Genomic DNA, 14,656 nt, shown 5'->3' with positions numbered 1-14,656 from the left:
CTGCAGTAAACCTAAACATACTGTGGATAAGTGAGCAAACACACAACGCACCCTAAAGACTGCAACTATTGGATGGTCGGTGATTGAATTTGTTGAGATTCATGTTCTCCACTAGATGAAATGAGATAACTTTGGTGATATTTCATCTAGCACTACTACTAGGTTGAAATTTGTCCAACATTTAGGTGTTACATTGTATGCTGCTTGATGGTAAATAATAGCAGCTAAACAGCAGCATGTTCTGCAAATGTGTTAGTATGCTGAGTCAGCATTAAGCCTCAAGCACAGCATCACAGAGCCACAAGCATAGCTTTAGACTTCTGTAGGTCCTGAGGGACATGCAATACATTGGCACAAATATGCTTGTTTACAAAATCACAGTCCATTCAATAAACATACACACCACGTTTTAATAGTCATTTTAAGTATAAAGTATTTCAAATGTATCTTACCCGTGCAATATTTGTTCTTTTTCCGTCTCATTCAATGACAAAATCTTTGTGTTGGATGCAAATAGCATGAAACTGTATAACTCAGTACAGAAGGGTTCCGCTTCACAGCAGATATGGATTGTCTGTGTAAACACAGTGGGCGATGAGGAGGAGTAATGGAGGCCTGCTGCAGACCAAACTGACCACTATGTGCTGGCAGGGCAGGCAAACACCAGCAGGCACTAATTAAAAGAAACGTCTCAATTGGGGCTTTCATAATTGTGCTGAATTAAAACAGCTGTGTGCCAAAAAAAAGCAGTGCAGTGCAAAAAAAAAAAAAAAGGCGAGGAGTTAAATAAATAAACCCACTACATGTGCAATGTCAGTGCTTTTAACTGATCTTTGAGGACTTGATGCTCGGGTATATAGCCTTAAGAGTCCAAACTAAATTCAGATCAACCCAACCAATCATTATAAAAGTTTTTTTATTTCATTCTTTGGTTTAAAAAGACACTTTGCAACCACAGAGGAGACCAATTATGAATAGTTCCTAAAACAAATTATTTTAAATGGATCTGTACTCATTTAATATTCTGATCTTCAACAAACAAAATGCAACAAAAGCTGTAAATTTGGATTAAAACTGCAATGTGAACCGAGGGGAAAACACTAAAACAATACATGGCCGCTGTCAAAGTGTAAAAAGGTTTGACAGCAGATAGAAGAAAACACTGATACATTCCTGATATATAAGGTTATTACGTAACAAGTAACAACCTTATAAAGCCTACTTAAATAACATACAGGCTAAACAAAACAGCAAGGTGTTAAGAGTCACAAGAAGAAGAAGAAGAAGAAGAAGAAGAAGACAGTGGTTCCCAGTTCCACTAGTAGACATACAACTGGTGATCAAGGGTTACAAGTATTGTTTCTTTTTAAAGGGGTCAAAAGCCAAACAGATTTGGAACCACTGAGAGTATAACAATGTCTAAAAAAGCAACATTTGTTTTCTGCTTTGAGAGCTTAATATAAAAAAATAAGTAACATAGTCCTTTTATATATTTTAGAGGGTCCTAATTCAAACCCAGAGCATACTTTTGTGTGTAATTAGAGGATGTGTCGTCAAGAAAGGTCAAATGTGACTAGATGTCATTTAGAGGAATCCTAGAATGGCGCTAAACACTGCATTTTTTCCAATTATGTATTTATTTTTCATTTTCTCTGGAGGAATTTATATATAATGTGTATAATGGGATAAATCTGGGGAAAATATATATGAAAAAAAAAAAGGGAACCAGGCTGGTGTCAAAGGATGGGCGATTAATGCAATAAATTAAACAAAAGCTGCTAACTGACTGTTCCAAAGTTAACTCTACATCTGCGCATCATCACTTAAGAGAAAGATCAGTGGAAAGAGAAAGAGAGGACATTTGTCCCTCACAGTCGTTGTATCTATCTACTCTGCCTTTTCTCTCTCTTCACCCACATTCTGTTATAGTCTCCCCATCTTATCCATTTCCTCCACTATCACAGCTTTGTTTTATCTCCCTCATTCTTATCTCTGCAAGACTTCTCTTAATGTCTCCTCCTCACGTCCTCTCTTCTTCGTCACAGCTCGTCCCGTGCGCTCCAGTTCTCCAGTTCAGACTGCAGGACGTCAGAGTTCTGGGCCTCAAAGCTCAGCTCCCCCTGCTCCTGAGTTTTCCTCGACTTGGCTCGGTCCCAGTCGGTTTTGACAGTCTCGTTGTCCCAAACGACCGATGTTTCCGTGTCACTGATGTAGCCCTGGTCTCCCGTGTAATGGGTCGGATACACCAGAAGCGGCTCGGCCGAAAACGCGCGCAGGTCCCGACTCTCAAAGTGGTCCATGTACTCTGAACTGATGAGGGAGAGGAGTGGGGATGTGATTAGATTGACCACTGGCGCCAAAGGACAAAATCATAAAGAAGAGACAGATAAAAGGAACAGAAAGAAGAGGAAGGGGTGGATGGGTTATACTCACACTGGATGTTTGTTGTACATGACAGGGAGGAACTCGTCAACAGGTAGCAACTTGGTCAGTGGTTCGGCCCTAAGGAGCTTCTGGGCTCCTTGTAATGACAACAGGTAGCCGAGTGTCCAGTAGGAGTAGTCTGCCTCCACCAGATTGTGGATGTTTGGTACAGACTTCTCTTGGTGGTCCACCTGCATTCGCTTCCGCCCGATGTAACTGTATTTAATATTTAAGATAAAAGAAACAAGAAATATCAAGAGTACTAAACTTGGAGCCGATTTGACTAAAATCAAGTCCTTTAAACAGAATGTATGCAGTCAGTGGATGAGTAAAGCAATGCACTTTGCCAACAATTCTGAATTTAAATTAAAAGAAATTAACCTAAAATCCTGAATTGATTCAAACTGTTGAATGTATTATAAGGTATATAATATCATCTTTAGCCTCAGCTTGCCATTAGTGGCGCATGTGACAGAATTCTAAGCAAAGTGAATCGAAAGACTCCTTGCTTGAGTTGTAGTTTACTTTTTATGTTTTTATACATCTTTGACTTTTTATGAAAATAACTGATATTTTGTAACCAAAGTTTCTCATTATGGTACAAATTATACAACTGGGAGACTTACTGCTCATACTCACCTTCCCTGCGTTTCAAAACCCATACTACCGTACTATTTAGTATGCCAGAAAAGATTTGTGTGTCAAAATACATAGTATATCAAATGCCAAATGCCAAAAATACCAGGATGCTCTACCGCATCCAGTCAGCCAGCATGCTTTTCTGGCTACCCACAATCCTTTGTGCAGCATGCAATATACGAGCAAAATTCAAGGAGCATTGTTCTAAAGAAATAGTATGTCCCGCTTGTATACATACTGCATAAAACAGTACATACTCAGTCAAGGCAACTGCAGTGCATACTAAAAGTACTTTTACTTTCTGAAATGACTTCTCTATGTTTGCTATTCTATGACAGTGAGCCGTCTGAATGTGAAAATGCTGGAGCGGCTAAGTAGTGTGATGTTAAGAGGAAAAATTCCCACAAGTGTTTTCAGCGTGTGATCAGTGGTGTCTGAGATATCACGTGTGACAGATGGACGGAGCATGATAATCCTCTCTGGTTACTACATTGTGGTGTATGTCACTCACATCAGATCCCAGTCCAGCTTGTGTGTTGTCACCTCCTCCAGTAGCGCCTGGAGACGCCGCTTGAAGAACACCTCGAAGCGGAGGTCGTCCTCGATGACCAGGGAGGTCTGCAGACCACGGTCTACTATCTGCGCACACGCAGAAACACATACACATAAATGGGAGTGCATTACAGTTGTTGCTGAGATGATGGTGAGCTGGCAAAAGCATTAGTGTGATGGAAAAGTTTCTTAAATCCTTAGCTGGAGTCCTACAGTTCAAAACTGTAACTTATACTCCTAAATTAAAAGTATGTATAGACTTTCACCTAAGATTTAGTAACTTTTCAGACCCTCTTAGTGACTTACTTTATAAATCTATATATATGATCTAATCTTTATAAATAAATATATTTATATACTGGTTTAATTCCTTCTCAAGCATGTAGTCCACAGATACTAGGTTAACCACTTAGGTCTCAAATACAACAGGAAAAAATGTCCCTTTTAAAGTAAATTTAGAACAGATTAAAAAAATGTGTTGGCCTGTTAACTAGGACACTAATGCAATTAATTGCCATTAAACATTTCAATCAATTGAAAGCCCAAGTCTATATGCATTCTTTGTAAAACGTTGGTTTCTGCAGTACCAAATCTTAAATCAAGCTCATGACTCTCACCGAGCTGCCTCCTCTCACACAGATTGAGTTACTGTGTTTTTCGGTAGTAAACGTTATCTACCGTGCACAGGTAGACCCAGAGGCCTGAGGCCTGTCCAAGCGTCTCACCTCCGTCCAGATGTTGTAATGAGAGAGGAAACAACCCAGTTCACCTTTGGTGAGAGGCCGACCATGATAAGGGTCTTTGTAACCCGGCAGCATCTTAATCCTCATAGACTCTATATCACTCTTGTTCAGAGCTCTGAGGGAAAGAGAAAGGAGAGATAAAGAGATTAGAAAAGAATAAATGTTGTGTGCGTGCGTGCGTGTGCGTATAAATAGGATTTTAACATAAGGCATGCATGTGTTGCAAGGTTTTTCTATTCATTCATACCATTTTATATTACGATTAAAAATCAAATATGTAAAACATGACGCTACCTACTGGATGGCCTACACATAGATTAGAGTAGTATTTTTATATTTTTGAGCTAAAGTTGTAAATGTAACTGACAGCATGCACCCGCTACTTTTCACCTGGTTGTTTGTCTCTGCTCAGCCTCCCTACATCAATCTACACCGCATGTTGCAGAGGCACAAATCAAGAAGACACAGGCAGTGGGGGAGGCAGAAGATGAGAAACGTACTTGCCATCCACAGCGGCAACAACCTTACAGCTGAGCTGCTGCTCATACAGAGTTCTTAGCATTCGCTCGCGACGGTCAGATCTCCGCACCAGATTTATCATAAACACCTGGGTGCACACAAATGCAGAACCTCACACACATGCGTAGGTTATTTTGTGTGTTCCTATGTGTGTATGCAATTGAGTGTTTGTACCTCATCAAAGCCCATCTTGTTAGGCTGCTTTGGAGGAAGAGACAGGACGCTGGAAGGCTCCAGTGGAGGATTTTTCACTTTCAAAGAGAAAGCAAGGGAAAGGTTACAAAGAGAATGTGTAATGTGGTGAAACAGTGGTTCCCAACATGTGGTTCAGGACTAAACGGGGGTCCTCAGGAGATTTCAAAAATAAACCATTGAATTCACATGCTAGAAATTTAGCAATGTGAGTTTGTAAAAAAGACTATTATAATACTAATACTATTATTATTAGTATTCATTATGTAGGTTTCATGGTCCATCTGACTGGTGTTTCCTCTCCTACAATGCATACCGTAATGCTGCACAAAGACTATAGTACACAGTAGTATAATTTTGTGACAAAGTGATATTAAAGAAAAGACAATTTCAGTGGGAATCTAACAAAACTTGAAAAACATGCAATCTATTTCTGGAGTCTTTTTCTTCTCCTGTCTCTTGTCGTCTTCTCCATGTCTCATCTGAACACCTTTCCATGCTTAATTGCCAACTTCATAAACAGAAAAAAAGAAACTGACTGCAGAAACATTTTAGCCATATTAATTTTGTCGTGTCAGGATATTGTGTTGCTACGGTAGCTCAGAACTTTATAACTAAATATAACTTTAGGCTACTTCTGAAAAACCTGTCTTGCATTTCCAAGATGGGTAAAAGAATATTTAGTTCAGCTTAACAGAAATTGCAGAACAGCACACCATGATATTGCAAGCTAAAGATAAAAGTGGAGGAACAACAGTATAACAGTATATTCCAAACTAACAAACCTCCATTGTACAAAGAGACCTATTCAGGTGTAATCACAGCCTAGTGTCTGGCTAAGTGCTTAATCACCAGCAAACTCACAGCCTTTTGCTAAAACTGTGGAACACAAAGAAATCATTCTGGTCTTTGCGAGTGTTCTTTGACCTGTTGACTCACCCATGACCTCAAGGTGAGTGTGCACAAAGCTCTCCTCCTCATCCTGTAGGGTGCCATGGGAACGAATTGGAACTGGGAAAAACCCATAAATCTCTTTGTTGCAGACGTACATCTGCACACCTGAGAAGACAAAAGTGAGGGAAAAAAACATGCTTACAAAACACAGCAACACACTGCTCCCTGTCCACCACATGGACAAAACACACTCACACCAGGACTGATAAACGTGCAATACAAATGTGACTGTGCAATACTGTAAATACACTTTACTATTTTATTCTCTTTACTTATATTTATCTATTGTTTGTTTATCTATGTCTTGTACTTTTCCCCCTATCCCTTGCTGCTGCAACAGAGTGAATTTCCCAATTGTGCGATTAATAAAGGATTTGGAATCTTGAATCCAGAACGTGTCAAAGACATTAAGCAGCCCTCAAGATAACAAGTCTATCTCTGTTGCATTTGTCTCACCTGCCATGCGAGCTGAGTGGGCAAAGACGATGACATCATCCAGGGCCCAGCTGTACTCCGGGTGTGGTGGATAAAAAGCCAGCTGACGGGAGGCGTCTTTCTGTAGGTCCACTAGGTAGGTGGAGTGGACCATTGGTACAGCAAAACAGCCAAGACGCTCCTGCTTACGGATAGGCATGTAGGCTGGTGTACGCTTGTAATAACCCTGTAGTGAGTGCACACAGATGCTGTCAAGTTACTCTCAATTTTCTTGTGTCCAACTGGTTTCCAAATATTTTTAGGTGAAGCTTGATCTGAGAAATTCGACCGAGACTTGATTGGTCTGCCGGAAGTGTACGTCTGTGTGACAATTACAGGAAGAACACCTGCAGTATATATCTAAAATTTCATATGTTACTAATAAATTACAAAAAGACATTTTGTATTAATTGTGAAAAGTAAGTTATGCTAATTTATAATAACTTATACCAACAGACATTGGGTATTGCCTTTTGGCTATGGGCCCATTTACTGTCAATGAAAGAAATGTTCTTTGCAGGAATCTGGGAGGCAAACTCTTGGTTGAATTTGTTTTTATTTTGTGTTGGAGGACAGACAATGGCCACAAATCTGCTCAGATTTGAAAAGAAGAAAAGCTGAGTACGGAAAGAAATCCCGTCTCAGCAGATCACAGACAGAACCATATCCAAGAATAACACATACAGTACGTTATGCGCAGATCAGATGTGCAAGTTTGATTCTCTGTCCGTTTCTTTAAAAAAAGACATTTATTACTAAACAAATAGTTTCTATTAAAATAGCTCTTGATAAGATATGAAATAATAAAATGAAATGCTCTGACACACCAACCCGAGGACCAACATTTGGCAGAAAAGGCAGTCGGACTGACAGTCTCCCTGAGTGGGTCAGTAAGTGCCTTGGAACACACCGAAGCGACGCCGACTTGAGCGCACGTTCTGCGCAAGACATAATACGTATGGATAACAGCAGGCGGCACTAACTTGTATTGTCGCCCAAAAAATGAAAACCGCCACCTGATTGGACACACGCGTCACGTGGCTCTGGCTTCTCCGGAATTTTTAAAACACACATCTCAAAAAAAGAGTAGTCCCACAGAAATGCGGGAGTAAGAAGTTGCATTTGACTCATCGTAGCTATGTGTTGATAGTATTGTTTTTTATTATTATAGCTTTATATGTTGCTATCAGCTGGCATTTAAGCACTACAACTTCTGCAATATTGACCATTTGTTGGTAAACGGTGCAATCCATTTTATCAAGAAAGACTTTGTTTGCAAAGGATTGCTTGAATGTTGTGCGATTCAGTGCGAAAATTAATGGAAACACCTTAAAATGTCTATAATCCTTTCGATATATCAATTTGATCGCAAAGCAACATGTGACGGCATTACGCCCAGGCTTTAAAGGCGTTTGATGGAAACACACTTTCACCGCTGTCGGAAACTGATGTGTTGCAATGTAACCGTGTACATACAAAAGAAACGCTGTACTACAGTAGCAAGCGGTCCATAATTCCAACCCCCATGCATGATGGTTTTGAAAAGTCATAGAAAGTATTAGACAGACACAGAAAGATACTTTTTACTTAAATGACTTAAATAAATTATAAATAAATAAATAAATAAGTAACATAAATAAATAATTAAATAAATTTAATGTGGGGTACTTTTATGTGAGATAGACATAGTGCAAGTAAATATTAAACAAGGGTTACAAGTCCTTAAACACATGAAAACAAACATCTGCAGTACCTGTGAAGTCATCCCGCACCAGAAGTTAGAGTATGCGGCTCTGGACTCCAGCATTGGCGCTACAATTGTCTTGTTTTCACTCATCAGTTTCCACAATATGTCCGTATTTGTGAGCAGGTTGTCACAGTCAGCCACCTGCAGACAAAGGAGAAGGGCACAGTATTGACACGAATCACACACAAACATGCAAGCACAGACAAAATGTCACTCAATGATTGATTGAGCCACAGCAACATGGTTTGATCACAGAGCACGACTGTGAGCATCCTAACAACTCACAGCCCAGAATTTAAACAAGCCTTACCGAGAGACTGCCCTTGTATTTGCAGGAGGATGTTCTGTACTCTGGTGCGATTAGACTAACTCAACTGCTGTTCAATAAGGGTGAACAAAAAAAAAAAGAAAAAATCAACAAAAATCATTTTTTTCCCCTAAACTCAATAGTTTTTTTTACCTTTTTACCAAGGATTCTGCAACATATTTCCAGTTTATATGGTACCGCTGATGCTCAGCCTATCAGTTTCTTACTTTTAAAAAGAATGATATAATCATTGGTTAAACTATTCATTGGTCATAGATCTCTCTACAATGTTGTTCCTTTTCTTTTCTATGTAAAGGAGCTTTGCTTTATCATCCACATACAGTTATTATCAGGTGTAGACAATGGTTACCTCCGCACACAGAGTCAGAGACATCACTGAGAGTACATAATAAGAGGGGCTTATGAAGCTGTTAAGAGGATGTTATCGTACCAGCAGGTAGTCAGCCCAGATCTCACGGGCGGTCTCCAGCGCTGCCTGGCGGAGCTTCATTACGTGTTCATAGCGGAGATTATTCCAGTGCTTAGGCCCCATCTCGTCTTCAAAGGAACTGAGACATGCACAGACAGATAATGTAAAAAAAAAGTACTGTACTGTAGGTCTCACACACACACATACAGTACATAAACTCACAGTACCTGGGTTCATCTTCAGGTCTCCACTCCACATAGTGATAGTCATTCTGCACCTTGACAAGCCAGTCTCTCAGGATGGCTGTGGTGTTATCTATGTTGTGATCTGTCGCCACCCTGTGGAGAGGAGAGAGGGAGAGGGACCACCTTGAAGCACCTTGATCAGAAATACCACCAACCGTAAAGACATTCTTTCAATGATTGAGTGTTAGGGCTAGATCTATGGATTAAATATTATGTCACTGTGTCGATTTTCATATTCCAACAACGATATAGTAAAGTCCATTACATTTTATTTATATAGCCCCCTATCACTAATCATAAATTTGCTTTAAGGGGCTTATATCAGGGATTTACCAATCAGATACCGATCAGCCTTATAGTCTCTCAAATGCATGTTTACAGACGCCTTTACTTAGTCAATGTAACCATTTATATGAAAATATGATTACACTAGCTTTGAGGAACATGGAAAACAACAAAATATATATATTGCTAAAACCGAATCCCAGAAGATATTGCATTGATATAGTATTGATTTATTATCCATTTCTACTTTGTCCTGCTGTCATTAGAGCAGAGTTCCACATCATGAATGTCAGGAAGTGGACAAAGATGGACAATAGGGGCCGAAAAAGGGAGCAGCGGCATTCATCTGCTGTCTGTGTTATCATAACAAATTTCAGTGTGTCAGGGAGGGGCAGAGACACTTCGAAAAACGAGGGAAAGAGGTAAAAATGGAGTAAATATGAGAGATGTTGATTTACTCCCATCCCCGTCATGTAGTGAGTGACAGCCGGCATGCTGCAGGTGTTAGTTTACCATCGGTCTGTGGCGTTTTAACACAGCAGTGCCATCCCAGCACCTACATGTGACCGTCTTACCAATCCATCTTCTTCCTCTCTTTCTACCTTTCCCTCTCTGACTGCTGTAAAGTTTTGAATGAGCAGAGGAAGCAAATAATGTAAAAGGCTTATAGAGAGGATATGTTTGGGATTGCTCACATGCCAACAATAGAACCATGCCGAAAGGATAAGAGAGACATAAATGAAGGTCAGAGGGATACAAATTGAAGATTTATAGACTGATAATATCCATCCTGCATGTCTCTGCAGAACACACACATCATTAGGCAGTCTGCATGCATGTGTCTATGCCGCCAGTTGCCAAATACTCCATCTTAACCTGTCAGTCTGATAACTGCAGGTATCGACCGGTGGCCAGCTAGAGCCTCAGTTTATGTATTTCACGCTGCATTTTAAAGCCTTTTTATATCTGTTCTTCCACTGAGGGAAGAGATATGTTGTAGACCAAAGCAACGATGCAGAAAACTAAGCTCCTGCTGCCTCATGGGCATAGTTACACTCAGGCGCCGAGGCTGAATTGGCTGGCTGGGATACAGGGAAAAAAGCTCTCAACTCCTAGGCTGGTTTGTTTAAATAGACACACGGGCACTTGAATCCCTCATTGTAGCTCCCACTGAAAAAGCTGAATTCAACATTCACTCTCAGATGAGGCCCACCATGTTGGCTCAAACAATCAATTCATAGGAGTGTTTAACTCTAATCCTGACTCACACAGTCCCATTAAACAAAACTCTGTCTCGAGGCTATTTCAGAGAAACATAATCTAACCTGTCAGGTCTGAATGCTGATTAAAAAAAATGGATTGACTTAATCTTCAGAAACATATCTACTGGCAAGGGATCAACGTGAAAAGAAGAAGTGAGCAGTGCTGGAGACAAGAATGATCTGGAAAGAAAGGCTGGGTGATGGAACAGGCTGAAGAAAGGTAAATTCTGCAGAGGTCAATAGTTCTCTTGTTCGAGTCGAGCCTGCAACACGAAGATGTGGAAGGGGGAGCGGTAGGGGAAATAAAATATGAGCGGGGGGGCTGCGATGAGAGAGACGATCTGTGACTGAATGGAACTTTTCACAGGCACAATACCACGGTCCCTACAGCACCACGGAGCGTGTACAGTCACGCTGCTCTAACTTTCGCCCATCTCACCGCCAATTTGATTTGTTAAATGTGGAGATAAGCACTCGTGGGGTTTTCTACATCTTTATAAACACAGCGGCCCCACCTGGCCATAACTCACAAGAGTTTTCCTCTATGTCTAACGTTACATGGGCTTGACGTGTCTCTGGTGCTCCCTTAATGAGTTCACACTGACGTTGAATCACACTTTGACGTACTTAATTTCCAGTTAGATCAAGTTTAAATACTTTTAAAAGTTTAGACATGTAATACCCTTATTTTCAAGGGCGGTGACACCATGAAACTCACCACAGCGCAATGCGGTCCTTCGGGTAGTTGAGACGCTGAATGGCTCCCAGGAACAGCGGCAGAGAGTGCGCCGAGTTGCGGCAGACCAGTGCGACGACGACCCGGGGAGCGAGGAGCGGAGACTCGGGGCTCCAGCGCTCCTCGGGGAAATATCCCCAGCTCGAGCCCGGCAGGAGAACGAACAGCAGGGCAGACAGCAGCGAGGCGACCCGGGGCATGGCAGGTGAAACAAAACTCACTGATAACGCGGCGGACAGAAAAGGGACAGAGGATGACGGTCACGCTGTTGTGTTATGCCGACAGTGAAACCATGGCGGAGGAGCTGGCGTAATTAAAGGGCAGGTCTGGAACGGTTTAAATTGGAGCTCGGTGGTGTCAAAAGACAGACACACATTGATATGCCTTGTGTAAATTGTTAAACTAAATCATATGAGGGGGTCCTGCCAGTATCAAGGTTAGGATGAGTTGTACGTTTTTTAACTTTTCGTCTCCTACAAGCCCAATAAGACCGTTAGGCTTCCTCCCTTTGTCCTCCCCTTTAAGAACAGATCCAGCTGTAGAACGCTACTAGAAGGCAACAAGGGCGTGTCCATGTGTTCAATGTACAGCAGGCCGCAACAGCTATGCTGTATATCAAAACGGCCAAGACTAAAGGTATTCCTAACTCTTGGTTGCTAAAGAGATTTAAGTATGTTTGGTAGAAGTCTCTTGGTCAAAGCAGACGGTCTCTCCCATTTTGTTTAGCCCTCTCTCTCATTGTTTATCAATGAGAAAACACTTAAAGAGATTAATACAAAAATTCCCGACTTCCTCTGGAAAAATAAACCTCACATTTAAAAAGGAAGGTTCTTTCTTACTGTAAAACACAGGGTGGTTTAGACCTTTTGGACTTCACAGACACCGTAATGTCATTTAAAATTGGCTGGATCAGGAGATGTCTTATATATTCTAATTCCTTGTGTTTTTTTTTATTACGAATCATATATTTAACTAGGTAACAACCACGCTCTTTTCCAGTTAATATCAGGAATTAAACATCCCCAGCTGAATTTTCCTCTAGGAGTTATTCATTTTCTAAACCGAATGATCTGACGAATATGTTTATCACATTTCTCATCTAGCACACCAATCCCATTAAAAATTAACTTATGTTGTGTTACGTTTTCCAACTCAAAAGACAGGTGACTTTTAAGAGATGGATTAATAACCCTTAGAGATAGCTTTAATCAGGGTGTTAAATTCCCTAAATGGGAATGGGAAGCCATGACGCAATAAAAAAATGTCATATGTTAAAATAGTGCCAGAACTATCAAATAAAGAAATAATATTATGGATGCCACATTCAAAACATCTAGAGAAATACATTTGTTTTTAAGTGTAATGTCTGCATTGTTCCAAATAAGTGTTTTACGAGGCGAGAAGTTGTGAAGGAAACACAGTTTACAAGCCAGAAGACACTGATGGTGAAATGTAGCTTGATAGGTAATTTGGAAGGAGCATAATCACATTTTAAAAGAAAGGAAAGACCACAAACTCAGCAGGTTAAGTGACATGAATATAAGAAGTGGGTTCTTCCCAAGCACGGATTTCAAGAGAGCAACCTCCGGGAAACATCACAACCACCCGGAAGAGAAAGAAGAGTTAAAGGGATAGAGAAAGCATGGTAAGTTTTAACTATTCTGTAACCTAACTTACTGGATACATAAACATGTCTGTTGAATTACTTCATAGAGAGCGTTTTGAGCTTTGAGTAACAAAGGCCTCCAGGTTCCACTGTGGACTCCCCCATGGAGCCAAGAATGCCCCATAAGCTCAGGTCCAGCTTGTCCAGGCCCTGCCACATCCTGGCATCATCTGGTCCATGGCCGCTCAGAGGCGTCAGCACGTACAAAACCTTCACTTTACGCCTCTCGATGTAATCCACTGTGAATTTTGAGACGTGTCCAGGATCATTATCCATTTGTAGAAGCCAGCTGGTCTTTATGTTCATTTGCAAACTTCAAACGCTGATTTTTGTAGTGAGGACGTAGAAGAGGTTTTCTTCTGATGACTCTTCCACAAAGACCATGTTCATACAAGCATCTCTTTAGAGTGGAATGGTGTACCACAACTCCAGTATCTGCCAGGTCTTTCTGGATGGATCGTGCAGTGAAACGTGGGGTTTGACTTGCTTTTCTCAAAATCCTGCGAGCTGTTCTGTCTAACATTTTTCTTGGTCTTCCAGTTCTTGCTTTAACTTCCACTGTTCATGATGACTTCCATTTCTTAATTACATTCCAAACAGAGGATATTCCATTCAATTCAATTTTATTTATAGTATCAATTTATAACAAGAGTTATCTCAAGACACTTTACAGATAGAGTAGGTCTAGACCACACTCCAGAATTTACAAGGACCCAACAGTTCTAGTACTTTCCTCCAGAGCAAGCAACAGTGCAACAGTGGCGAGGAAAAACGCCCCTTTGGGAAGAAACCTCGGACAGACCCAGGCTCTTGGTAGGCGGTGTCTGACGACCGGTTGGGGTTAAAATGAAGAGTGGCAATAACAGTCCCATAAAATTCTTAGTAGTTCTTTGTAGTAGTTTTTGGCATAGCATGGCACTGTGCGGCATTACAAGGCAAAGCAGGACGTAGCTGGGCACCGCAGATTGTGCCATGATGTAACATGGAATCTTAGAACATGTAGCGGGACCATGGTGACAGCTGCAGCCATGATTTTGGAGCCTCCCTGATCCGGGGAAACATGCTGGATGGATATTGGCATCTGAAAACGCTTTGCTATCTTCTTATTTCCTTCTCCTTCTTTGTGAGCATCGACAATTTTCAGAACCCATGGTGCTGATTGTTGGGGCAAGGTCACATGAGTCTGGGCATTTAAAACCTTGAGATTGACATCACCTGGTCTTTCATGACGATGATTGAGAACAATCCATGACACTGTCAGGTCTCAACTTTTCAAAGGGGCCGGTGCATGCTAGAAACTATGCAGGGTGCCCAAACTTTTACAGATTACCTTTTTTCGTTTTCTGTTATTTTGAAAGTGTAAATGATGAAAATAAAATCTAAATTTTTGTGACATATTATATTAATGTCTAATCTGTCATTTGATGCCTTTTGGAGATTTCGAGACAAACTTTTGAGCCCCACTGTATGTGTGTGCTTGA

The 14,656-nt window shown here is 40.9% G+C and overlaps 1 protein-coding gene across 1 annotated transcript; it reads right to left on the bottom strand.

Moving 5' to 3' along the window:
* Window positions 1-1,092: 1,092 nt before the first annotated feature.
* LOC117958980 (procollagen galactosyltransferase 1-like) lies at window positions 1,093-11,709 on the bottom strand. The gene is made up of 12 exons (XM_034895803.1): window positions 11,492-11,709; window positions 9,209-9,319; window positions 9,003-9,120; window positions 8,251-8,385; window positions 6,480-6,684; window positions 6,009-6,128; window positions 5,052-5,128; window positions 4,859-4,965; window positions 4,341-4,473; window positions 3,575-3,702; window positions 2,434-2,640; window positions 1,093-2,310 (listed from the first exon to the last, which is right to left on the bottom strand). The coding sequence occupies exons 1-12, from the start codon at window positions 11,707-11,709 to the stop codon at window positions 2,040-2,042; spliced, it is 1,830 nt and encodes a 609-aa protein (XP_034751694.1). The 3' UTR covers window positions 1,093-2,039.
* Between the last annotated feature and the right edge of the window lie 2,947 nt (window positions 11,710-14,656).

This window comes from Etheostoma cragini, chromosome 2 (genome assembly GCF_013103735.1).
Source record: "Etheostoma cragini isolate CJK2018 chromosome 2, CSU_Ecrag_1.0, whole genome shotgun sequence".
In the NCBI taxonomy this organism is placed as follows: domain Eukaryota; kingdom Metazoa; phylum Chordata; class Actinopteri; order Perciformes; family Percidae; genus Etheostoma; species Etheostoma cragini.
This window is presented reverse-complemented; position numbering and strand designations above follow the sequence as displayed.